Source organism: Triplophysa dalaica, chromosome 14, assembly GCF_015846415.1.
Source record: "Triplophysa dalaica isolate WHDGS20190420 chromosome 14, ASM1584641v1, whole genome shotgun sequence".
Classification (NCBI taxonomy): domain Eukaryota; kingdom Metazoa; phylum Chordata; class Actinopteri; order Cypriniformes; family Nemacheilidae; genus Triplophysa; species Triplophysa dalaica.
The window spans coordinates 3029450-3055428 of NC_079555.1; the positions used below are offsets into that span (position 1 = coordinate 3029450).

Here is a 25979-nt window from a genome sequence, read left to right on the forward strand (position 1 = left end):
ATAATCAGAATTTGCATTGACGTTTTAAATACCACGCACGTATGCATGCGTGTGCACGTGCAGGTCTTGTGTGTGGGTCTGGGACGTTTGAAGTGCGCGTTAACTGTCGCAATGCTTATTGATTTTCGTGTTGTTTCAAATAGATTAAATGCCATTTAAGTAATACATTGACAGACATTGTTGTGTTTTGGAGTATATGTTGAAGTATTTTTGTGAAGGCCAACGTTTTGAAAATATCATCTCAAATGTACAAGAAAGTGTCAGATAAGACTTAACTCAAGCTAAAAATATTGTGTTTTGCTTTGTGTGAGGGTCAAAGTATACAAAATGTTATTTTCCTACAGCATAAGAATCGATGAAAGTCTAAAAACTAGAGAGAAAGAGATCACAGGATATGAACTCCATGTTCTTGACAGCGAGTTGAGGGTCAGTGATGAATGAATACTTCATGTCAATATGCTCGAATATGTCTGAGGTTTATCCAACAGTGAATCTGTCATTATCCTAAGTACAGAAGTTACACGGCAAAGGCTGTGAACCGTGTGTGTGAATACTCCTTGTGCTCAACACATGCGGCGGTATGTGTGCTGTTTGGCTTGGCACTGAAGTCTACTGTTGGTGTATCGTATCTGTCTTCACTACCAGACAAACCCTTCAGGTCCCCTAATGCCCAGACTTCCTCCTATTGTCCGCTCCTAATGAGTCTGAGAAACGGAAATCACACCATCCCTCCCTTTCTTTCACTCTTATAAATTTCTCCTGCGCTTCCAGATCAGGTACCAGTCATGCTTTGAGAATCTTAAGAGGCTGGAGAACGCACAACTTCAAAGAATTACAGGGAATCCATTACAGCAGAACCTACAGGTGGGCAGAAGTCACAGGTGTCCTCAAGGTATGTTGGGATTGCGGGTCTCTTTTTGAAAATTGTTGGTTTTGAAGCCATGCATATCTTTTTGATTTTGTATGTAGTATTGTGCTTTTCATGTTTGTGTGCATATTTTGTAATATTGTTTGTGTAAATCTTTCTGTATCTGTTGACTTGCTCTTTCACCATGTATTGCATGTTTTTTTTACAAGAGATTTAAAGACTTTAATGTTTGCTGACTATGTGGAAACTCTTCAAACGTTCTGACAGATTTGAATGTCTGCAGAGAATTCCTTTGTTTCCCACTTCCAGCTATTAAACTTTGCTTCTTTAAATAAATAACATGCGGAAGCTTTGTGTTTCACTTCCTCGACTGTAAAATATACATTCTTAACTGGATTTGTAAATGCTTGAAAAATGAAAGTGCACAGTTGCCACAATGATGCTATGCGGTTGCATACGTGTTCTGAGGGCATTTATACTATTGCTGGATGGTTGCTAAGGTGTTCTGCTTGGTTGCTCGGGGGTTTGCCAACAAATGATGTGTGTCGAGCAACAAAAACAGGCAGAAATGATAGAAAAAAATGTTCCCTTCACCACAGTTTGGCTTTCTTTTCATGATCAGATGGAACCGTGGAGATGGAACGGATGCAGCAAAATCCTCTGGGTTTTTATTGTGCATTTCTCAGGTTAGAATTGCCCGATCCGTCAGATTTAGTGCACGATTATGCCTTTCTCAGCTGGTTTAAAGACTTTGTGGCATACGTGTGTTCTGTAGGTTTTATATTTGTGGAAGGGTCTGGTCGCTGTAGTCTCTTTAGCCGGCAGCATGTACAAACATTTGACGGTGTGATTTACGAGTTCCCCGGAGACTGCAGCTACATGCTGGCTGGAGACTGCCAACAACGAAGCTTCTCCATCCTGGGTAAGAGCCAGTCGCACACACAGGCATACACATCAATAAAACAAATGTCTACATTTCCTAATTTCGGCAATATCTGGGAATATTGGTTCATGTGTTCCCTGGAAATCAAAACCGTGACCTTGGCATTGCTGTGCCAAAAACTTTGCCAATATTTCCAGAATCATAAAATGCCTTCCTGTGTGTGTTTATATCAAGGTGATTTTTCTCATGGAAAGAGGAAAGGAGTCACTGTGTTTCTCGGAGAAGTGTTTGAGCTTCACCTCTCTGTTGATGGAACATTGTCACAAAGGGCAGAGAGGTAAAAGATCATGTGAATGTCCTACAATACAAGCATCTAGATTTATACATATAAACATGTGCCTTTGGTTTTAGGCTGCCACTGCCGTACGCGTCGAGCTCAGTGTTTGCAGGGTTCGAGCTGGGGTTCGTTCAGTTATGGAGTGAAGAGTTTGGATTCTCCATCCGTATAGATCCCTCACATAACATTCAGCTCACCCTTACCAAACAACTCAGCAATCGCACCTGCGGACTGTGCGGCAACTACAATTATTTGAAGGAGGATGATTTTACCGCACAAGAAGGTGAGACAAGCACCAAAAATTCTTAAACATTCTTTCATTCAGTTGTTTACTTTGTTATAAGCAGCATGCACAGGATGCTGATAAAATTGAGCTGAGGAAATAAGTGGCGTCAGTGTTCATCGATAAGACAAAACATTGTTGAGTTTGTGGTTTTAAAGTTGAGTGTGATTTCCGGAGGTCTCTCATCATTCTGTGTAACAGCTTTTGAAGTTGACGGGCACACTTATCAGCTGTGTAAAAGTCCAACAAAGATATAAAAAAGCCGGGGATACTACAATAATTTATTCAGTATTTATAATTAGGGGTGTCACATGAAATATTGTGGTATGATAAATCCCGAAACAAAAATATTTATTATAGAGCTGTGGTGATTGTGATTATGATAAAACATCTACGTAATCCTGCCTCAACATGGTTTATTTTTTTCTTTTACTGCTTTCAGAAGTCCTCTTTTAGTTAGTTAATGTTAAAATTCAGTTTTACTTTGCAGTGACAGACCTACCCTAAAAAAATTACCTATTGCATGCAAAAATTATGGAAATTAACACAAAGGATTTGGTAAATCTAGTTTTTTCAGGGAATTTATTTTTCTTGTGAATGCAAATACTTAAGATTCAGTTAAATGTTGAAAAGTATTTAACAAAATAACAATTGTTATTGAAAACTCTTAATGTTTTGGTGTAGTGTCATATTTTTTTATTTCATAAAGAAAAACAGAGATACTATTATAATCGTGAACCCAGTATACACATTAAGATTCACAATATTGTATTAAGAATAAAAAAGCTTAATAAACAAATAAATTATTTGAATTTGAATACTCAATGCAAAAAAGTGAATGGTCCTGAAAGGAAGATTTTTTAAAAACAATCTATGATTAAATTTGTATTTTATAAAAACATCAATATGCTCGTGTAGGTTTCCTGACAGATGACTCGTATAACTTTGCAAACTCTTGGGTCATGAATGGAGCAGAGGAGCCGTGTAAACGTGTGCCGCCCCCATCTCAGAGCTGCAACATTACCGGAGAATCCGCCAAAGTCAGACACTCACCTTCCCTCACAACCTATTCTGTGTGTCTGATAATACAGTTGGGTCGATTTCTGATTATATGTGTGAATACAATAGGATCTGATGTCGCAGTGCGAGGCCATGAGCAGCTCCGGCCTCTTCCTGCGTTGTGCGCCCCTCATCGATCCGGCACCGTTCGTATCTGTGTGCGAGTCTGATGTATGTCACTGCTCGACGGGTGACGAGTGTGTTTGCCAGGCCATGCTGGAATATGCCCGCACCTGCGCCAGTCGCGGAGTGACCCTGACCAACTGGCACGTACAGAACCAGTGCTGTGAGTGACACATACTCGCTTTCATACACACAATTCTGATACAGTCAGCTTTAAATCCATATGTATGTTTGTGTGTGTGATCAGCTCCTAAGTGTCCGGTTGGCATGGAGTACAGCGACTGCACCTCGGCCTGTTCTACTTCCTGTCAGAGTCTGAACATTCAGGAAGTTTGTAAGGAACAATGTGTCGATGGCTGCAACTGTCCAGGTAAAGGAGGAACTTTGTAAGATGTCCTGATAAAATAATCCAGAAACACTGATTTGGCAGATGTATGTGTGCTTCCTGGGTATCCAACCCATAACCTCTGCACTGCTAACACGATGCTTTATACAACATGGTACATGAACACTCAGTACTTACATGTACACGTGTTTGTGTCAGCTGGTAAGGTGTTAGATGGAGAACGCTGCGTTGATGTCTCTCAGTGCTCCTGCACTCATGCAGGACGACGCTATCCTCCTGCTTCCTCCATCTCGCAGGACTGCAACACATGGTAGAACACAAACACACATTTACACAAAACAATGCATTTAAATTAATGTGAGCTTTATTTTCATATACACACATTAATCATATCTTTTCCAGTATGTGTCACCACGGATCCTGGGAATGCACCAATGAAGAATGCCCCGGTAAACATTTCTCTGTGATTTTGTGTAACTACTTGAAACATTTCCGAATGTTTTAACATCCACAAACGTGTCATCTGTCCGCTCTCTGTCTGTAGGGGAGTGTGTGGTGACAGGACAGTCCCATTATAAGACCTTTGACAACAAATTCTTCACCTTCAGTGGTATTTGTCAGTATCTTCTGGCCAAGGACTGTCTGAGCAACTCGTTCTCCGCTATCATTGAGACAGCACAGGTCAGAAATCTGCCCTGGAGTGTATTCTTTTATGCCTGTTTGTTGGGATGTGTGACGAGGAATGTGTTTTCATGTCGAAGTGCGCGGATGACCAAGATGCTATTTGCACGCGATCAATTTCGCTGAGGTTCCGCGATCTGGCCTATCAGACGGTTCGCCTCAAGCATGGGGGTGTGGTCTCTGTGGATGGAATGGATGTACAGACACCTTTAATAAACGGTCAGAAGAAAACATTTGTTGCTCAGTTTTTCTTAATTCATAGCTAAATTATTATTTATTCAAGTATAGATTTGGTGATATCCATGTATATAATGGGTTCGGAGTAATCTGAGGACAAGCATTTTCGTTCATTTTGAAATCTCAAGTCTTTTGGCATATTGTTCAAATCACTTCTGAAGCTCTCAAGGAGACGGGAGAGAACTGGGGTCTCGAGAGAAAATCTGAGAAGCATAAGATTAGCCGTTAATGTCCATTTGCTTTCCATGTGATTAAATTACTATCTAGCAGAAACTACAAATAAGCGTACAGTTGTACAGATCAGTATTGTGTGTGTGTAGGTGCGCTGAGAGTCCAGAATACCGTGTTGTCATCTGTAAGACTGAGTTATGGAGATGATCTTCATCTGGACTGGGATGGCAGAGGGCGTGTTTTGCTCAGGGTGAGTGTGCCCGGCTTGTAATCCAGCAGAAATGTTTCATTTATCTGGTCTAGGGTGTATTATTTTGTGCATGTTTGTGTAAGAACTTCCAAAACATTATCATTTAAACATCTCCTTTAAACCACCAAAACGGACAAGCCAATGACATTCAACCAGCTATAAACAGCCTTAAAAATTAGTTCACCCAAATATGAAAATCCTGTCATCATTGACTCAGCCTCTCGTCATTTTAAACATGTTTGACTTTCTTCCACAGAACACAAAGGAAGATATTTTGAAGAATGCTGGCCCATATTCGCTTCTATTGTATGGACTCGAAACCAATGCAAGTGAATGGGTGCCAGTTAACAACATTCTTCAAAACATCGTCTTTTGTTTTCTTCAGAAGAAAGAAAGTAATAAAGGTTTGAAATGACAAGAGGGTGAGTAAATGATGACAGTTTTTGGGTTAACAATCATTTTAAAATCCCTTAAAGTGAGTCTTCGCCCAAAAATGAACATTCTGCCATCATTTACTCACCTTCGAGTTGTTCAAATCTGTACACATTTCTTTTGTTTGATGAACACAGAGAAATATATTTGGAACAATGCTTATGACCAAACAGATCTCGAGCCCCATTGACTACCATGGGGTGAAAATTACAATTAGAATTTTTCCTTCTATGGGAGTCAATGGGGGTCGAGATCTGTTTGGTTATAAGCATTCTTCCAAATATCTTTCTCTGTGTTCAACAGAACAAAGAGATGTAAACACATTTGGAACAACTCGAAGGTGAGTAAATGATGACAGAATTTTAATTTTTGGCTGAACTATCCCTGCATGTAATGTGAATCTGTGAATTGCATAATGTCGGTCCGGCGTCTAATATTTCTGTGCTTCAAACTCAACTGGCAAGCATTTGTGTGTGTGTTTATAGCTAAGCCCTGCCTATGCTGGGAAAACGTGTGGTCTGTGCGGTAACTATAACGGTAACCAAGGAGATGACTTCTTAACGGTGGGCGGGCTGGTGGAGACGCGCGTCGAAGGATTCGGCAACGCTTGGAAGATGAACGCAGAGTGTGAAAATGTCCAATTGCAACAGTCTGATTCCTGTATCTCCAACCCCAAGAGAGGTTCACACTATCTGTTATACACAAGCAACATCTATCTAAATAACGTCTAAATACTTTTGGTTGTGATTGATATCTTGAATAGTTGCTTGTTTGATGTCATGATTAAAAAACATAATCATGCTTTGAACACTAGATGGAGACAAACCCCATTAGATGGCAAACTGATGCTCTATGTGTGTGTCTTCAGTGCGTTTTGCAGAAGAGGCCTGTGCAGTGCTGCTCTCCGTGAAGTTTGCACCGTGTCATTACGAAGTGAACCCTGAGCCTTATGTGAAGAACTGTCGCTATGACGTCTGCTCGTGTGCAGATGGACAGGAGTGCCTGTGTGATGCTGTGCGCAGCTATGCAGCCGCCTGCGCAGCCAAGGGAGTGCTGATCAACTGGAGGGGACAAGGATACTGTGGTAACTATCTCTGTCTCTTTTGTGGTATGACATGTTGAGACAATTCAATCTTTTTTTATCTTTTCATTTGTGTGGTTGAACAGAACTGACCTGTCCGGATGACCAGATGTACGAGGCGTGTGGAAACGTGTGTAATAAGACCTGCAGATCGCTATCCCTGCCTGACAGCGACTGTCAAGGGTTGTGTGAGGAAGGCTGTTTCTGTCCCATAGGACTGTATCTTAGTGACGCCGGTGAATGTGTGTCAGAGGACCATTGCACATGCCACTATAACGGAGAGATCTTTGAGCCCAATGACATGATTGGTGACCATCACTCCATCTGGTTAGCAAAGAAACCCACTCATAAACGAAAACAATAAATCTGTGAAACAGTTTTAAACTATACAGATGATTTACATGTAGTACAGTTCCTAAGGTGACGTGGGAAATAAGATGAAGTCTTTGTGTGTGTTTGTAGTGTTTGTGAGAAAGGATCGATGCATTGCAGTTCTAGTGAAACCACGGGGTCGACCCTGTCAGATCTGTTCTTTGAGGATCATCTGCCGTCAAGAGGTTTTCAAAATCACACGTTAAGAGTACATAACATGAGATCATGAAAATTACATTTCATTCAGTGTGTAATGTTGGCGTATTTGAAAGTAAGCAGTCTGCCAAGTTGTAAAGCCGAAGGTGAATGAAAAGTTATTGGCTTGAATAAAGGGATTCGACTCTGAATCACGCAAACGAGTCGTCCCTAGTCCTATTCGCGAGCCGCCGCGGATTAACGTCACTACATATAGTCCCGTCTACGTTTTGCTAGGACTGCCCGCGAAAACTTCACTCTTCTCCTCCAAACACTGTAGCTCCTGAGCCTCATTCGCGGTAGACCAATCACAGCAGACTATACCATCTGACCAATCACATCAGACTAGCGGAATGGAGGGGATTAGACAGATGAATCACGGAACGAATCATTTGAGAGTCAGTCGAGAAGTAACGCAGTAATAACTGCTGTTTATTACAAAATAATCATATTTTTACACCTTCTAGCTACATCTATTAGGACCTTAAAAATCCCTAGTTATGTACTCTTTAAATACAACAATGTGACAAACAAGAATCCTGACTCTTTGTCTGTGTGCACTTGTAGAGCGGCGTTCTATCGCTTGTCCTCTTCCGCTGGAGCGGTTCGAGTGTAGCAGTGTAAGGGATGTTGGGATTGAGTGTGCCAAAACCTGTCAGAACCTGGACGTGGAGTGTGTCAGTTCGGGATGTGTGTCCGGGTGTATGTGTCCAACTGGACTGGTAAGTGTATTTATAAGTTTGTGAAATGGTCAGCGTTGGGTAAGTTACTAATTACTAGTTACTCATTACATATTCAACATATTGCTGTTCAAATGACTCTTTCCAAAAAGTATTGAATTACTTATTACTATTTACTTTCTATATCAAACATCAACCTTGATTAGTTAGGTGATTCAAGTATAGACATGAAACAACTCTTAATTCATTCAATTAATTAATATAAAACTACATAAAGTAAATATATTAAGTACTACAAATGTGAGAATTTGACATTAAAGCACGGATTTTAAAATTAGACTTGGACTTTTTATGTCAATTCCACTACATCACATATATACATTACATAAAGTATTTAGTTTAATTACATCAAAAGTACCTGTAATTAAATTACAGAAAAAATAGAGTAATCCCTTAATTTACCTTTTCAAGGGAAAAGTAGTTAAATTACAGTAACTGTTACACCCAACACTGGAAATGGTATGTATAAAACTACTGGTTTGACACAATAAATAAAAACAAAAAGGTTCTTAACAGTTTTTGTGTCAAATTCGAATTGAATTTGAATAGGATAATAATAATAATTATATCGCCTGATGGATAATTAAGCTTATTTCTTGATTAAAACAATATATAACTTAAATGCATATAGTGAGACTTTAAGACTCAAATACGACATTTAATGTTTGCAGGTTCGACACAAAAAAGAATGCATTCCACAAGACCAGTGTCCTTGTTTCCACAATAACCGCCCCTATGCTTCAGGACAGAGCATCAATGTGGATTGTAACACCTGGTAAGAACCTCAATCACAACTCTTATTCTCTTATACTCTGTACATCGCATAAACTGTCTTAAACAACCAGATCAGTTTGCATGCTAGTGCTTTCGTGTGTTTTATTTGGAACCCGTTGTTTCAGTGTTTGTGAAGGACGTCGATGGAAGTGTACACAGCGTGTGTGTGACGGCGTGTGTCGTGCAATAGGAGAGTCGCACTACATCAGCTTTGATGGACTGAAGTTCTCGTTTCCTGGACCCTGCCAATACGTCCTCGCTCAGGTAAAGACGATATTCTGTTTTAGTTTCACTATTCTGAGCCTCACGTTCACCCATGTTTTCTCTGTTCTTCGAAACAGGATTATTGTAGCGGATTGGAGGGCACGTTCAGGGTTCTCGTGGAGAACTCTGCCTGTGGGATCGCAGGTTACCGCTGCAGTAAAAGCATCACAGTGTTTTATATGGGAGGGTTGATCATCATGGAGAACAGAGAGGTAATAAACTGTCATGGTGTTATATTTAATAACACGATATAAAACACTCGACACAGTAACAATACCCTGATGACTCAGGAACAATATTGGGTCAGTTTATATCTGTAAGCAGTGCCATGTTATTATTAAGGGTGGGCTTCACAAATAAGGATTACATTTTCATTTATGCATTTGGCAGACGTTTTATATTCAAAGCGACATTATCCTATAAATTTTTATCTGAGAATGTGCAGTCCCTGGGATGGAACCCAGAGCCTTGTCGTTGCTTGCGCCATGCGCTGACAACTGAGCAACAGGAACATTTTTAATTTATGAAGAGTTTAAAGCAAATCCTGGATTTACTGATTCATGTTTTATCACAACACTTTAAACAAAACAGTGATTTTTTTTATAATAGCCATTATGCTTTTTTTTTTAAGAAGCCATCTATTGCAATGTGCTAAAATTGACAGACTATATACACTCACCTCAAGGATTATTAGGAACACCTGTTCAATTTCTCATTAATGCAATTATGGTGGTGGTGTAATGGTTTGGGAGGATGTTTTCTTGGCACACTTTAGGCCCCATGTCCATCCCTTTATGACCACCATGTACCCATCCTCTGATGGCTACTTCCAACAGGATAATGCACCATGTCACAAAGCTCGAATCATTTCAAATTGGTTTCTTGAACATTGACAGCGTGCACAGTCAGATCGGTGTATGAGATCAAAGCATCGCGAGAATATGCTTCTCCGCATGCTTTCGAATAGATCGCTCTCGCGGTACTTCAACGTCTAGCAGGTTACGACGCAACTCGAAGACATCTACGTTAACTGGGAATTCTGTTGGTTAAAATATACAGTGTAGCTACAGTAAAGTTTTTAACTTACCAATATAATTGGTTGTCGATCCATTGACTTGGGGGCATAATTTAGAATAAATTGAAAATTTACGCAAATATTTGCACAGCACCATTTTAATTTAAAACTGCCATGAAGTTACTTCTGCTCTATAATTCTAGCTATTACTGCATCGTGTTTAATAAAACATATGTTTGAAGTGTGTGGTTACAAAATGACATTTCCAAAATCATGTTTTTTACTATGTTATCATCTTTCTATTGTGTTTTATTTTGTTAGTTAGCTTTTTTTGTTATTATGGCTTAAATCAAAACAATTATTAAGATATTAATTGGAATGCACAATAAAAACATTTGGAATCAAACTCTTAATTTCTTCCTGACATCAACAGGTGAGGATGAAGAGGCCGGTGTTAAAAGAGACAGAAGTTGAGATTGTGCGCTCAGGACAGTATTACATCGTCATGCTTGGAAAACACATCTCTCTCACCTGGGACACAGGAACCCGAATATCACTACAGATCAGTGGATACTACAGGGTAACACACAGCCTTCTAAATGAACACATATCATCGATAATGTTTTATAAAATAGTGTTTTTGATAACTTGAATGAGTTTTGTCGAACGGTTTACAGAGGCAAATGTGTCAGTATCGGTATGAATGAACTAAGTTGTCTGTGTGTTTAAGGGGAAAGTCTGTGGCCTTTGTGGAAACTTCGATGGCAGTCAGAATAATGATCTGATGAGCAGCAGTAATCAAATGGAAATGAACTTTGCTGATTTTGGAAATTCCTGGAAAGTGCAACCCAGCTGTGCTGATGCAGTTCAGGTCAGTGAGTTCCACTGCATAATGCAAAATGAATATCAAAAGGCCTCTGTAGGTCACAGAATTAATGGACCACTTTATTAAAGTCTACACTGTGTCTATTTTGTGAGATTGATAACATTGATTTTGATGTGAATGTCCAGGTTCCATCTCAATGCAGCACTGACCTGGTAAAGTTGGTGACGGTGGAGCAGTCCTGTCGTGTGCTCACCAGCACCCCCTTCAGGCAGTGTAACAGTGTGGTTTGTAGCCTTTATACTTGATAATCATATTCAAATTTCAATACTTTCTAAAAAGTCCTTGGCCCTCATTATTATATTCGTTCTCTTTTCTTCGTCAGGTGGACCCAGAGCCATATTGGGACATCTGTACTCATGACACGTGTTCATGTGCGTCTGTGGGTGATTGTGCGTGTTTCTGCAACGCCGTTGCTGCGTACGCACATGAGTGTGCTCAGAAAGGGCTGGTGGTGAACTGGAGATCCAACGACTTGTGCCGTGAGTTTGAAAGTCTTTAAAAGTGCTGTCGCCCTATTATACTATTTGTGTGGCGAATGCACTGGTAACTGGAAGGTAACTGGTTTGAAAACCACAAACAATAAGTTAATAACTCTCCCTATGCTATAAGCAAAAAATTGTAAACTGTTTTGCTCATGTACTTTTGTGGAACACAAAAGATAATGTTATAACAAATAATTGAATGGGACAATATCCCAAAAGTGATGGACAAAATGCAATGGATAAAAGACTTTGCTAAACGTCTGCCTTCTTGTCTGCAGCTCTTAGCTGTGAGGAGTTAAATAAGGACGCAGGAGTGGAGTGTGTGTGGAAATATAACGCCTGTGGTAGCGCTTGCCCCAGAACCTGTCAGCACCCTGAACCTCTGAACTGTCCCGTCACATGCGTGGACGGATGCCATGCTGTCTGCCCTGCAGGTAGCTCAAATTCACACGTACTTAAAAGCGCTTCATAGCCGTCTGTCTCTCTTTATTTCACACCTGTTGTCTCTGCTTCGATGCCCTCAGGACAAATTTTGGATGAGGTGCTGGGGAGGTGTGTGGAACCATCGCAGTGTCAGGAGTGCATGCATGCTGGAGAGAGGATTTCCCATGGAAAACAGTTCATCCTCAACCGTGATGATCCTCATCTCTGTCAGATATGGTACGTTCTGTATGGGATTTTAAAAATCTCTGGTAAAGAAGTGTAAGGGGCTGAATCGCATCAAACAAAAATATATTCTTTACCCCAATTCTTCAAAAAAAATGATGACATTATCTTAGAACAAAAAAAACAGTAAAAACATAAAAACAGTAATCAAAAAATGTGCTTTAATTGCATACATTACAGTATAATTTTTCTACAAATACTGATAATTAAGATAATTTTCATGTGTGTGTAACATTTTCTGTTTCACAATTTTCAATTTGGTGGGCTAATGTGACCAAGACATGTTCTTACAGAGACCGATCCCCTAAAAATACAATTCTCTCATCATTTACTCACCCTCAAATTTTTCTAAATCTGCATAATTTTTTCCTACTATGGTAGTCAACAGCTGTCAAGAACTGTTTAGTTACAAACATTCTTCCAAATATCTTTCTCTGTGTTCATCAGAACAAAGACATTTATATAGATTTGGAAAAATTCAAGGGTGAGTAAATGAAGACATAATTTTCATTTTTGGGTGAACTGTTTTGTAACAGGCTTCGTGACATTCATGTGGAATGTTTGTTTGGGTTTCAGCCATTGTGAAAGCAACACAATGACATGCACTCCATGTCCCGCTACTGGTTTCGCTTCCACGCTTGCGCCGACCACTCCGACGCCCATGCCCTTTTCCACACCGGTGCCGGCGGATGCCTGTGATAGGGCGATGGACTTGGCATTCTTGGTTGACGGATCATCTGCTCTCAGTGAGGAAGACTTCAGCTTGATCAAGCTCTTCATCCTTAGGGTCGTGGAGCGGTTCCGCATGGGTTCTGCCCATACTCGCGCCACAATCCTGGTCTTCCACTCCGGCGTGAAGAGTTACAATATGCAGGTGCAGAAGTGGATTTTTAAGAAAATGGTGCGTGAGCTTAATTACAGTGGTGGGGATGTGGCATTCATGGATGAGGCTATAAAATACCTGGCCGTTTACATTTACGACAAGAACAAGCGCGAACATGCGGGCCGGGTTGCTATCTTACTCACCGCGAGCACTAATCCGCGTCCCATGCGTAGCACTCAGCGTTTGCTCCGTAAGAAGGACATCACCATTCTCGCAGTCGCTCTAGGGCCCGACGTCAGCCTGGCGCAGGTGAATGAGATCGCAAAGGCGACACCTAGCAGCCGCGCATATGCATTGAGCGGTCCAACGGAGCTCGACGATAAAGCTCTGGCCATCACAGACTATCTTTGCACTTTGGGGCTGGACCCAGAACCTCCAAAGATCCCCTCCACCAAAAAAACGACCAGCACGACAACGTCAGCAACTTTAACACTTGCTGCAACCTCTAAACCTAATGTTGTCACAGTTCCTCCAACTGCTGCTATTCTCACTGCGTATCCCAGCATCCTCAGCCCCGGTACTACATTTCCCCCATCCACGGTATCAATGTATGAAGTCGTCTTCTTGTTGGAAAGCTCTGACGCAATGGGCGAGGAAAACTTTAATAAAACACTTGACGCGCTGGTGGATGTGATCGCTTCACTTGATGACAAAGAGGTAGAGAATCTTCGAATCACAGTGATGCAATACTCCCTCACTGTCACCGTGGTGATAAACCGCATGGAGTTGTGGCACAGGGAGCAGGTGCTGCGTAGAATGCGACAGTTGCGTTGGACAAGAGGGGCGGAGGTCAACACGGGCCATGCCGTTCAATCTATTTACGAGTCCGTTACAACGGAGATCCCGAGCAGTTCACCAGACCAGTTGGTGTTTCTTATAACACAGAGCCCGCCCACTGATGTGATTCGGCGACCTCAGAGTTCCACCCGCAGAAAGATGTATCCAATTGGGATTGGCCAACAGATTCGATACGAGGACCTCGCACCGCTGAGTTTTCCAGATGAACCCATCATGCTGGATAATCCTTCGGACCTGAAGAAATTACGTCCTATGCTGATTAATATCAGTAGAACGATCAACAGACCTCTGGTGCCCATGCTACCCCCCAGAGCAACGCTGCCCCCTTCAGGTCAGAAACAACAATACTCTTATCTCTCTTCTTTTGTCATTAAATCTTGCTTCATTTGTCCTTTTATTCATTTTACTGCTAAAAGGGAAGGTTTGCCGAAATGATTTTATAATTGACTTGCATGTCATTCAAAATCTGTATATGACTCTTCACAAAAGAAGATTTTTTTAAAGGACGTTGTTTAACAAACCAGGCCCCCATTGACGTCCATTGTACGAACACAAAACCACAGACATTTCCCAAAATATCTTCCTTTGTGCTACACTGAAGTAAGAGTCATGTGAACGACATGAGAGTCAATAAATAAGAACAGAATTTCTTATTTTTGGGTGAACTGTCCCTTTAAATGTATGCATGTGTGTTTGATCAGTGCCGTGCACAACACCCATGGATCTGCTGTTCCTGTTAAGAGCCTCTTCTGACAACCAGTTTGAAGACCTGAAAACATTCGTCAAAACCTTTGTAAAGAACACGCATATCAGTAAGTCACACGAATGAAAGTCTCACCACATATACACGCTTTATAATGGCTCCTTTGGTAGCGCGGATGTATATGTGTGTACATGTGTTTTAGGTCATAACGACACACAAGTAGCAGTGATGGTGTATGGAGCAAAACCAGCTGTGGCGATCTCCTGGAAAGATGAACAGAATAAAGACAACCTTCTCAAGCTCCTGGATAACTTACACAGAAAAGCAGACAACACATCCAGGCTGGGTAAATGTGCGACACAGCGGGCACATTGCTTGACAGTTTAAATATATGCCACATGTACGTGCGTTCCTTCCTTTTCTGTGCAGGAGCTGCTCTGCGATTGGCAGTTCAGACTGCCGTTTCCTCTAGCAGCGGAGGACGGATGGGCATCCCTAAAACCGTGGTTATGATAGTGTCTGACAGGTCAATAGACTCTGTGAATGAGGCAGCAAACGAGGCTCTGACCGCTGGTGGGTGATTGTCTTATATGGAAGAGGTCTTTATCAAACATCAGGGGCCGGTTGTATAAACTCCGTAGACTTGTTTATTTTTTTCATCATAATTGGTCATAACTTCTTTAAATCAGTTAAATAGAAGGTATATTAGGCTAATTGAAATATGAAAAGGAAGACAGATTAGTCATAACTAATCGCTAGTCAGTGAGACTAGTTTGTGCAACTGGGCAGAGAACTAATGTGTCTGTCTATCTGTTTATCTACAGCTGCTAAAAATAAATTAAGGGACTATTTCAAAATTCGTTTTTAAAATGCACTATTTGCAGGTATGTGTTTAGGTACATCGATCATTTTTGTTTCATTATGTGAACTACTTACAAAGTATTTATACTAAATTTCAAATAAAAATATTGTTTCTATTTGCATTTATTTGCAGAAAATGAAAACTTGAGCAACATGTGAAAATAGCAGAGAACATGCTCTGTATATTTACAGACCTCAAATACCGCAGAGAAAAAAGTTCTGATTCTTTTATAAGAAATACAACAGGAATATTTCTACATGTATTTAGGAAAAGTTATAAATATATATTTTTTATGTGATATTATGTCTGGTCATGCAGTCTTTCACATTGCTGTTGGATGACTCTATGTCACTCCTGAGGTTTGATTTTGTTGAAATTAAACAGAAACTTGACTGGAATGGCCACAATACATCTATAAATAATGATTTAACGAAAATTTGGAATGGTCTCTTCATTTTTTCCGCAGATGTATCGGTCCAAAATTATTTATTCCCCCACATGTCCCGCCCCAATTTCTAATTTACAAAGTAGAGTTGCTTTTTTCAAGACACATAATCATCAAAGAAATGATTATTTATTTCACACAGGTGTGTCTGTGTTTCCTATTGGACTGGGTCAGCAGTATGATCAGACTGAACTGAGCGTGCTCGCTGGCACACACGCTGAGAACAACATTGTTCGGCTCAGCAGCACCGAGTATCTGCTCGCCATGGTTGCGCTGGATCAGTCATTCACAGATAAACTCTGCAGGGGTAAGACATGGGTACATTCACACAGTATTCACATACAACTATGTCTTCCTTAGCAATTTCACAATGCATGAAAGATGCTGACAATAAGATGGTGATGGTGATAATGTCCCTTAGCGGGTCCCCCGGGAGTGTGTGTGGATGATGAAGGAAATGAACGGAAGGTGAGCTGTGTTAAGCAAGAAGTGTAATTCCCATAATTGCATTAAACTAAAAAAACCAACTTGCAATCTACCCGCTTCTCTTTTTCTGCTGTACCAGCGGTTTAACCGAAGCAGATTGTTAACTAAAATCTCAATTCATCTGTCTCTGGATCTCAGGATCTATAACCCCACATCAGCCTTTCTGTCTCAAAAACGTCATCCTTCAAAAACTTCAGAAGAACAGCTGCTCATTAACCACACATCATTAAATCTGCGCAAGAATGCAAACTGCAGTACCAATGGGTTGCAAACATGTGGTGTGGTTTTGCATATTTAATGTGATTTCTTGCATTAATAGAACTTCAAGGAGGCGTGGAGGAACACATTCATGCTACTAATGTCGAACTTAGCATGTTCCCTTTGGCAGACACGTTTGACATTTTTAACACATTGAAACCAGCCTTACTTTTCAGTGCCTACTTTTCGTTTCATGTGCATCTCGTGATGTTTGTGAATTTCCATCTACCAGCCCGGAGAGGTGTGGAGGTTGGCAGATGGATGTCACTCAGTGTTGTGCAACCCGTCGGGCACAGTGACGTTGCAGAGCCATCGAGTCAACTGTGAGAAGATGGAGCCTCCCGTCTGCAAGAACAACCTCCCGGCCCTGCGACTGAACCACACCTGCGGCTGTACCTGGGCCTGCCCCTGTAAGAACACACAACCCTCAGTACATCTGCTGGTCTTATGAAATGCACAGATGTGAAGCGATTTTAGAAGGCGTGTAGTGTAGACTGCTTTGTTGATTGTAATCAGAGAGATGATGTTTTGTTGATTGTAATTAGAGAGACGCGCAGTGTCATATTATTCTCATTTGTAGACAAACACTCTGTAGGCTGATATGAATATGAAAGTTATGAGTAAATAAACAAAACATTTGAAAATATGTAAATAAAAAAACCTGTGAATATATCAACTAAGAAACCATAATCGTGTAACCATCGTCTTTACCTGTGATCCATCAGGCACGTGCATGGGCAGCTCGTCCAGTCACGTCGTTTCATTTTCGGGCGCGGCTATGAAGTTGAGATCCGCTTGCTCCTATTTGTTGCTTCGCTCGGGAGGGGCAGAGCTCATCTTGCTTACAGCCGCCTGTCAAAGCTCCCCCAATCAGATCTGCATGAAGAGTTTGGAGCTGCGGGAGGACGGGACCTCAGTGATAATACAGGATAACATGAAGGTACTGTATAAGTAACAGAAGATGAACAAATACAGTCATTGACAATTTTTATTTAATCTGCATTTCTAGATGTATTGTGGCCATTCCAGTCCAGTGTTGAATTGGAACTAAATCAAACCTCGGAGTGACATGAAGTCATCCAACGTCAATGTGAAAGACTGACAGCAAGACAAGATGCATAAAAATTACATTTAAATACATTTTGAACTTTACCTAAATTCATGTAGAAATATTGCTGAGTTTGGTTCCAAAATGAGATAATATTTCAAAAATCATGTTTTTTTTATTGTGTATTCCAGTTAATATCAATCAAACTGCAGTTGGTTTGTTTTGATTTAAGCCATGATATCTAAAAAAAAACTAACACAATAAAAACATGATAACATAACAAAAATTATTATGTATGTAGTATGCTTCTTATGAACTTGTTTTCTTTACCGTATTTGAGCTCTGAGGAAATACAGAGCCTCGTTTCTGTCATTGTCACCTGTTTCTCCAGTTTTCATTTTCTGCGAAAAAATACAAATAGAAAAATTATTTTTATTTGAAATTTGGGAGAAATAGTGTCAAACGTGTCCTCTGTACTGCAGGTGTTAGTGGACGGTGTGGATACTGCAGTTCCCTTCAGGACAGGGCGAATAACTGTGACACAAATCGGTTCGATCCTGCACCAGCTGAGATCAGAACAACACGGTTTCACACTTACGTTCACTCCACACAGCAATGAGTTCATGCTTAACATGGACATCACTATGGAAACCAACACAACTGGATTATGTGGTAAATACAGCCTTTTAACCTTTTGACACTGACGTGCAAAGTTTGAGAGCTTATAATAGTGTGTAATGTTTGGGTCTTTACACATTTTATATTACTTTACTCTCTCTATCGTGGTCTCCGCTTCAAACATAAAATCGTTTCTTTGTGTGGTTTAAAGTCAAATGACATCAAAATGGCATCTCTCGTACCCGGAAGTTCTTATAAATCAATTTACAAATGTTGTTTTTTAACCAATAGCGTCACCGTTGCACCCTCGTATTAGAATTATAGAATCATTAAAATATGAAATGAATTCTGTGTGTTGTATGTTTTGTTACATAAACGTTGGACTAACAAATATCCTTTACGTGACCTTTTCGCATGTGCAGAGCGTAATACAGACTCTGTCTCTCAGGTTCCTGCTCGGATGATCAGTCCAGTCTGGTGTTGTCTGACGGTAGTGTGACCGCAGACCCTGAGGTGTATCTGAAGGGATGGGCTCTTGGCGAGTGCGTCGTCCATCAGAGGGTTGAGTCATGTGCTGCAGGTGTGGTGGTGGGATGTGACGTGTTAAGTTCTGAGGTGTTCGGTCGCTGTCACGCACTGGTGCCACCGCAGGACTACGCCCAGATCTGTCGGAGCGTGGCCTGCCAGCCCAACGCCATGTGTGACCTGGTCTCGGCATACAGCAGCATGTGCCGACAGCTAGGAGTGTGTGTGGACTGGAGAACGCCCACCCTGTGTCGTGAGTCATAAAACAGCATGTGGACCCCACATGAGTTTGGTCATGTGTTATGGTCTTGGACCAATGTACCTGAGAAAAAGAGTAAAGTTATGACTCATTGCATAATATTAAAACTTTAATAGGTTTAGTTTGCCTTCATTTTTTTATTTGTTTGTCCAAACTCATTTGATTTTCATATGTCAATGCAATGGGTAGAATGTTAGTGGGGGGCAACCTCAGTCACCATTTACTTTCAGTTGCAGTGGAAGTGAATGGTGACTGGAGTTGTCCGTCTCTAGCATTTAAAGGGATTGTTCACCCCTTAATCAAACTTCTATCATCATTCACTCAGCCTCAGGTTGTTCCAAACCTGTATAAATTCTTTGTTCTGCTGAACACAAAGGAAGATATTTGGAAGAATGTTAGTACAAAACAGATCTCATCCCCATAGACTCCCATAGTATTTATTTTCCCTAATATGGCAGTAAATGGGAGATGAGATCTGTTTTCTTACAGACATTCTTCCAAATATCTTCCTTTCTGTTCAGCAGAACAAAGACATTCATACAGGTTTGGAACAACCTGAGGGTGAGTAAATGATGTGAGTTTCCTTTTTGTGAGAACTAACTCTTTTAAACATTTTAAACCTGAATGACTTATAAAAAAATATAGACTAATATTTTAAAGAATGTTGTAAACAAACAACAATGGCCCCCAATGACTTCCATTGAATGGACACAAAACCACTGAGACATTTCTCAAAACATCTCCTTTTGTATTATTGAACTATCCATTTAAGAAAAACTAAAATAATAAAGATTTGGAACAATTTAAGAAATGCTTATTTTTGTCCTGTAAAACACCACTAACTATACTGCAGTGTACAGCCAGGCATTGTGTTACATTTCCATGATAGTTTAAATCTAAATGTTGAAATTGTGAGGATTCAGTTAAAGTGAATTCTACATTTTAAATTGTGTGTTTCTGCAGCCATGTCATGTCCGGACTCTCTGGAATATGCTGCATGTCGAACGGGATGTTTGGATCAGTGTGAACAGGGCCTGTTTTATCCCGGGGACATGGTTGCTATGGGCGATGGTGTAATCAAGGCTAATGGATCCCAGTGCTTGACCGCACCCACCGAAGGCTGTTTCTGCCCTGAAGGGTTAGTGTTCATGGGAGGTAAATGTGTCAGCGAAGAGGCCTGCAGTCAGTGTGTGGACCACCACGGGAGAACTCACAAGGTACCACATACAAAAAAGTTACTCAATTTTGGTTCAGATTGTTTACCTCTTAACATAGCGTTTACCTGTTTTAAAAACCGTTCGGTTGTAAAATGTCCTATATACACACGACTGTGATTTCACATGGGGTCAAATATTTTATTATGGTACATTTTCATCTCTGCATTTGGCAGACATTCATATTCAAAGCAACTTATAGTGCATTGAAGGTTAACATGTTTTTAGTATGTGTGTTTCCTTTTAATCGAACCCATGACCTTTGCGCTGTTAATGCAATATCCTATCAACCATAAAAAGTCTGCAATTAGTCAAATAAACCGTGTTATTTATTCTGGTTATTAGCTTTCCTGTAGCTCAGTGGTTAGAGCATGGCACTAGCAATGCCAAGGTCATGGGTTCGAGCCCTCGGGATTGCACATAAAAGTCCGAAAATTTTAGAATACAGCACAATGTAAGTCACTTTGGATAAAAGCATCTGCCAAATGCATAAATGTAAATGTACTTTTTTATCATGTTCCTACGTTTGAAGAGTTTGGTTCCAAAATGTCTCCATTTTTATTTTTTGAATCATGTTTTTTTATTGTGCATTCCAATTAATATTAAACAAACAGCAGTTTTAATTTATGCCACAATAACTAAAAAATACAGCTAACTAACACAATAAAACACAATAAAAAAATGACAACATTTAAAAAAACAGAGTTAGCTCATTTTGGAACCAAACTCTTCATTTATTCTATTGACATTCCCATAACCTTGACTTGTGTGCATGTGTGTGCGTTCCAGTTTATGGAAAGCTGGAATCCTGAGGACAACCCTTGTCTGCTGTGCGTGTGTCTCAATCGACAGCGTATTAACTGCACAGCTCTACCCTGCACCAATGCTCAAGGTAAAGACATAATACAGATGCTATCTCTCTCTCTCTCTCTCTCTCTCCCTCTCTCTCCCTCTTTCTTTCATGCACTACACGATAAACAGCCTAATTTTTTCAAAGTGGCTTCTCTGTGCGTGTTGTCATGGCAACTGTCGGTGTGCTTCAGCTCCAGAGTGTGGACAATGCGAGGTTCTCCGGGAGAAGATGGAATCCAAGTGTTGCCCTGAATATGAGTGTGGTGAGCTGAAAACGCATCTAATGCACTGTATTCAAACACAACATGCTTTCAAAAATTAAAAGACAAAGATCTTATAAGAACATAAGTATAGTCATGTCAATATCTAGGGTGAAAGCAAGCTGTTTTTACACTTACTGTATATTGTGTTACGAAGTTACCCACGTTATAATGTTTTTTCAGCAGTTTTTCTGAAATAGCTTTTTTTAGGTATGTGATAAAGTAATTTTGTTTCGTTTTGGGAACTCCTGACAGCATTTCTCCCGAATTCAAAAAGTTAAATATGATTTATAATCTGCATTCATTTGCAGAAATTTGAAATTTACAATAACTACAAAGATGCTGTGTTTGCAGATCTTGAAACAAGTTCATAATCACGTTTAGACAATATTCATATTTTTACACGTGTTTTAAGAACGGTTTAAAACGAATTTTTGATGGAATAAGCAAGCTTCCGTGAGTCTTCTTATTTTCTCAGTCTTCTACATTGCTGTCGCGTGACATAATGCAAGCTTTGCGTGGGTTACAATTAGGCAGACATTGGAATAAAACGGTTGCACTACATTTAGAAATGCTGAGTAAAAGCAAAACTAGCGTGATGGTCTCTCAACGTTTTTGCGGAGCTGTACATGTATGCTTGTTATTCTGAATCCAAGGGCTGATAGATAGACAGACAGATCAATAGATAGATGGCTCGTGAGTAATTACCCTAAATTTGGAGCAATACAAAATCAACACTACATGGTGCAAAGTACATACAATACTATAAAATCAATAGAATTAATTTCCTGCAGATAAATGGTTAGAGCCTCGTTCTAGCAACGTCAAGGTCATGGGTTCTAGAAATTCATGGACTTTATACCCCAATTCATTTAGATGACACACTTTGCACGATGTATATAATGTGCGATGAATTTATGTGTGCAGTGTGTGACACAGCCAACTGTAAGCTCCCGGATCCTCCAAACTGTGCCGACGGGCTCAGTGTCGTCCTCACAAACCCTGGAGAATGTCTGCCAGTTTACCAGTGTGGTGAGCGTTCGCATATACGCCCGGACTCTTCATACACATTCATTTCATATATTACACAAATGCGCTTTCAATCTCTCAGTGTGCAAAAAGGATCTTTGCGCCACGACGGCCAAACCCTCCTGTCCTGCCTACAAGAGGCTGGCGGTTAAACAGACGGAGTGCTGCGATTCGTACGAATGCGTGTGCGACTGCCAGAGCGTTACCCGCACCTGCCCACCAGGTTACATCACGAAAACGACTGCCAATGATTGTGACTGCGTAGAGGTCACCTGCACACCGGATAAGGTTGCCATGTTTATATACTCTCTCTGTGTGCCTGTGTTATTTACTTGACCTTGGCGACTCTTTGTGCCGATGACTCTACATCCGATCAGCATGTGTTCAACTATTAATATTTCGATGTGTGCGTTGTTTGTCTGTAGGTGTGTGTGGTGGACGCCGTGGTGTATCAGGTGGGCAGCAGGTGGGAGGAGAAGTGCAAAACTTGTGCCTGCACGGAGCAGACGGACAGACAGACAGGGCTGCACATCGCTCAGTGTGTGGACCCTGTCTGCAACCAGATTTGTCCTTTGGTAGGTCAAGTACATGGGGATGATTCACTTGACTTATTGTCATGGTGTATTTTGTTTTTAAAACATTGTGTTTGTGTTTGCAGGGAACCACATACTCGCATTCGGAAAGCGAATGCTGTGGTCACTGCCGCCCATCTAGTTGTGTCGAAGAAGGACATCTTAGAGAGGCGAGTGTGTTGTATTGTTACATTTGGTTTTCTTTAATGTTGAATAACGGGTCTGCGTCTGAACACACAAATTAACAGTTTCTCTTACATGTGACATTCACACGAGCCCGAGATGAGAAATATATGTTTTTTATGTGGGTATTTCATATGTGCATGTAGATTGGAGATCAGTGGTTGTCACCGCACGATAATTGTGTCTCGAGCGAGTGCGTGCAGGTGAATGATGAGGTGTTTATCCAACACATGAACGTGTCCTGCAAACTCATGGACACGCCAACTTGTCCACTGGGCACCGAGCTCCAATGCAACACTGCGGATGGGTGCTGCCCGAGTTGTCATTGCGGTACACACAGATCCTCTCTCTCTCTCTTTCACACAACTCATTTCCTACTCTCTGTAAACATGTTTTGATCTCTCTGCAGTTCAAATGGATGCCTGCGTGATGAACCAAACTCTTATTGCGGTATGGATGTCTAGTTACATACAGAATACTAATGTGCCGCACACAAACGTCTTTGTGCATAACAGATTGACTTAGGGGTGTCTCACTGGGTGTGTGTAGGCAGGAGAGCGAGTGATGGTGGATGTGTGCACACACTGCGAGTGTGTGAGAGATAAGAGGAGTTATCGTCTCTCTTGCAGGAAGCTGAGCTGCTCCCCCTGCTCAGAGGTAAATCCCTCACCCACATGATTATTAAAGGGGTAGTTCACCCGTAAAGGTGTCATCATTTACTCAACCTCATGTCCTTGCAAACCCACATAACTTATACATTGTTGCGTAAAACACAAAAGATGTTTGGAAGAAAGCATGAGCAGCTTTGGCATATGTTGACAGCCTATAGTGATCAGAGGCTGAAAAGTGCACACAGGAATGAGATTTAAGAGTCTTTGAAATAAATCCTGCGCTACGTTCATCATGCTTTTATGGTGCCATTAAAAGCTTGACAGCTCTTTGTGCTTTTGTTGTATGGAAAAAACATCTTTTGGGTTTCATAGTGGAATAAGAAAATCATCAAAGGTTCTTTTATTGTGATCACTTATTTAAAAGGAACAGCTCGCCCAAAAATGAAAATTCTGCCTTCATTTGCTGTAGGAATTTCTTTGTTCTGATGAACACATAGAAAGATATTTGGAAGAATGCTTGTAACAGTTCTTTGCCCCCATAGACTGCCATAGTAGGAAACGTTGCTTTATAAATTTCTTGGTTCTGTTGAACACAAAATAAGATATTTTGAAGAATGTGGGAAAGCAAACAGTTCTTGGGCACTTTTGACAACCATTGTCATTTTCCTACTATGGTAGTCAACGGTGGCCAAGAAATATTTTGTTACAAGCGTTCTTCCAAATATCACACAGAAATGTATACGCATTTGAAACAACTAGATAGTGAGTACATAAAGATTCCGGGGTGAACTGTCCCTTTAAGAACGATCATATAAAAATACAGTTGCCTACATCAACGTCTGTGTCTGTTATGTGTTATAGGGTTATACGCTACAGCCGATACCTAATGCTTGTTGCGGTCGTTGTGTACCAACCGCATGCAGCATCCGATATTCTGGTGGACAGATGAAAATGTTGAAAGTAATCAACACAAACACACATGCAAAGCCTGGAGCGCTTATATTGTCGTCAGGAATAAGCCATAAGGCTGTATAACAACCACTCAAGATCCTCATAAATATCTTAAATGGATGTATGTGTGTGTTCAGGCGAATGAAACTTTTACAGATGGCTGCACTAAACATACATGCAGCGTGAATAAGAAAGAAGAACTGGTGCTGGAAACTCTGGTTACAGCTTGTCTTCCTTTTGATCGCAGTGGATGTGTGGAGAACGGGGTACATTCGACAATTAAATATAAATACTACTCTTACCGTCCAGCATCTAGGACTGAAACTGCTCGCTTTGTGGTTTCATATTGTGTCTTTCCCACAGGGTCAAATACGTCAGATTAAAGGCACCTGCTGCGAGATGTGTAAGAACACACAAACCACATCCAGACATGTTTCAATAACAAAACTCCAGTTTGATTGTCTAAACGTGAATGTATGTGTGTAGGTGCAGAGCCAGAATGCAAGAGGAGTGTGGGTCTGCTGAATTACATCAGAGTAGATGATTGCCAATCAGAAGAGAAGATTGAGCTCACTTACTGCGAGGTGAGACGATTCACAGTATGCATAACCACAATGGTTAGAAGCATCTGATGTATAAATCAAATTCATGTTTGTCTCCATCACAGGGGAGGTGTGGCAGTAAGTCTATGTATTCTCTGGACAAGCACAAGGTGGAAAGCGAATGCGTGTGTTGCTCGGCTACAGGCACCGTGCCTATGAACGTCTCCCTGCGCTGTGCTAACGGCACACGGACGCATCACCAGGTCCTCGCCGTCACCGGCTGTGACTGTATGTCACACAGCTGTCCGACTACCTGAGCACACACACAGCTGATAAAATAACATACAACATAAACAGTACATTTTATATATGCATCTACAGCAGGTATGTTTTGTGATTGCCTTTATATCCAACGTGTTTCACACTTTAACCAACATTTCTGTTAAGCATTAAAAAGGATATTTCATACATAAACATTTAAACGGTGTGTTTCAGAATCTGACTACGACATTGCATACTGTATAAGTGGTTGTATTTTATACACCAGGTGTTTGTTTCTGTAAATTACAATAAAGAAAAAGCTTAAAAGAAATACTCCGCTCGGACCACTTGATGGTGCTCTAGATGCTTGAACTCATTTGTGTGAGAGTGCGGTTGCGTGGGGAGAATATTAATGATCCATCAGCTGTGAAGGGTGTTGAAGGATACAATTCACACGTCTAAATGAAATGTGGC

General features: G+C 40.8%; 1 protein-coding gene across 1 annotated transcript; it reads left to right on the forward strand.

Annotated features, from left to right (window-relative positions):
- The first annotated feature begins 765 nt into the window (after positions 1-765).
- Positions 766-25836, forward strand: vwf (von Willebrand factor). The gene is made up of 52 exons (XM_056765778.1): positions 766-892; positions 1491-1554; positions 1644-1790; positions 1986-2088; positions 2163-2371; positions 3290-3411; positions 3500-3716; positions 3801-3923; positions 4098-4209; positions 4302-4348; positions 4444-4580; positions 4661-4799; positions 5138-5238; positions 6156-6351; positions 6539-6754; positions 6838-7078; positions 7214-7308; positions 7886-8040; positions 8730-8833; positions 8958-9096; positions 9174-9308; positions 10545-10691; positions 10842-10982; positions 11123-11221; positions 11320-11476; positions 11758-11913; positions 12004-12139; positions 12722-14157; positions 14528-14638; positions 14732-14875; positions 14959-15102; positions 15979-16143; positions 16258-16304; positions 16813-16990; positions 17306-17520; positions 18111-18300; positions 18695-19024; positions 19994-20247; positions 21034-21136; positions 21288-21359; positions 22284-22388; positions 22468-22673; positions 22811-22960; positions 23044-23127; positions 23287-23470; positions 23550-23590; positions 23690-23797; positions 24613-24711; positions 24840-24968; positions 25066-25105; positions 25189-25286; positions 25370-25836. The coding sequence occupies exons 2-52, from the start codon at positions 1491-1493 to the stop codon at positions 25559-25561; spliced, it is 8463 nt and encodes a 2820-aa protein (XP_056621756.1). The 5' UTR covers positions 766-892; the 3' UTR covers positions 25562-25836.
- Positions 25837-25979: the final 143 nt, after the last annotated feature.